We start from the raw sequence: 1,133 nt of genomic DNA on the forward strand, positions 1-1,133 counted from the left end.
TCAGCATTGGGCAGGATGTCCCCTCGCTGAGTGCCCTGCTGCTCCTGATCACCCCGCATCCACTTCACCCACACGGGCTTTGGGTAGAATCCTGAGACATGGCACACAAGCTGTAGACGGCCAGGGCCAGGACTGGGGCCACGGGACAGCCAGGCCTCGGGCTTCACTGCAAAGGACAGAAAACATATTCAAACACAGACTTGGAGTTTCATATCTCCACAGCAGTTTAGAAGTTTAGATAGACACATCGTTCCCATTTCTCTTTTTCTTTTTTTTTTTTTTTTTTTTTTTTTTGAGACAGGGTCTCACTCTGTCACTATGCTGCAGTGCAGTGGCATAATTATAATTATAGCGCACTGTAACCTCAAACTCTTGGGCTCAAGCAATCCTCCTGCCTCAGCCTCTTAAGTAACTGGGACTACAGGTATGTGCTACCATGACTGGCTAACTTATTTTTATTTTTTAGAGACAGGGGTCTCACTATGTTGCTCAGGCTGGTCTGGGACTCCTGCCCTTAAGCGGTCCTCCAGCCTCACATTCCCAAAGCACTGGGATTAGAGATGTGAGCCACTGCACCCAGCCTTTCCCACTTCTGGGTGGCTCTTCCTTATTCCAGATTGGAAGGGGATGGTGGAAGGGTATGATTTTGAAATCAAAAGTTCTTGGAGGGAGGGTGCAGGACTGACCTTGCCTCTGGAGATGTGCCTTTCCGGCATCAAGAAGACCCAAGATGAGACGTGGACAGGTGTCACTGAGGAGACTGTGTATTATGTCATTTTGATGCTGATTCTGATTGAGCACTTTGTAGAGACGCTTGGCCATATTCCCAGCCACTGGAGATGGCAACCATGAATTGTTCTGGAAGCTCATGATATCTGATCCTTGATAAGCTAACCTATAGAAGCTTCCTGAGAACTTTCCAGAGTGCAATTCACAGCCTCCTGTCCACTGTATCTCAAAAGGATCTGGGGTTATGAAATACGGGAAAGAGGGAGAAAAAAAGATAAAATGAAATGAGTAGAAGAAAAGATTGTAGAAGTAGAACCAAAGATTGCAGAAGGAGAAGGGGGAAGTTTGCAGGGTTTAACATAATGGAATAAAATTTGGTTTGGTCAGGGATTCAGAGAAAGAGG

At 46.4% G+C, this 1,133-nt stretch overlaps 1 protein-coding gene across 1 annotated transcript; it reads right to left on the bottom strand.

Moving 5' to 3' along the window:
• Positions 1-3: 3 nt before the first annotated feature.
• On the bottom strand, positions 4-1,083 carry LOC116273539 (T-cell surface glycoprotein CD1a-like; the record flags this gene model as incomplete). The annotated part of the gene is made up of 2 exons (XM_031662681.1): positions 4-166; positions 687-1,083. Coding segments are annotated over 2 exons (560 nt in total), but the record flags the coding sequence as incomplete, so codon positions are not given.
• Between the last annotated feature and the right edge of the window lie 50 nt (positions 1,084-1,133).

The sequence above is a fragment of the Papio anubis genome, unplaced genomic scaffold, assembly GCF_008728515.1.
Source record: "Papio anubis isolate 15944 unplaced genomic scaffold, Panubis1.0 scaffold8390, whole genome shotgun sequence".
Classification (NCBI taxonomy): Eukaryota; Metazoa; Chordata; class Mammalia; order Primates; family Cercopithecidae; genus Papio; species Papio anubis.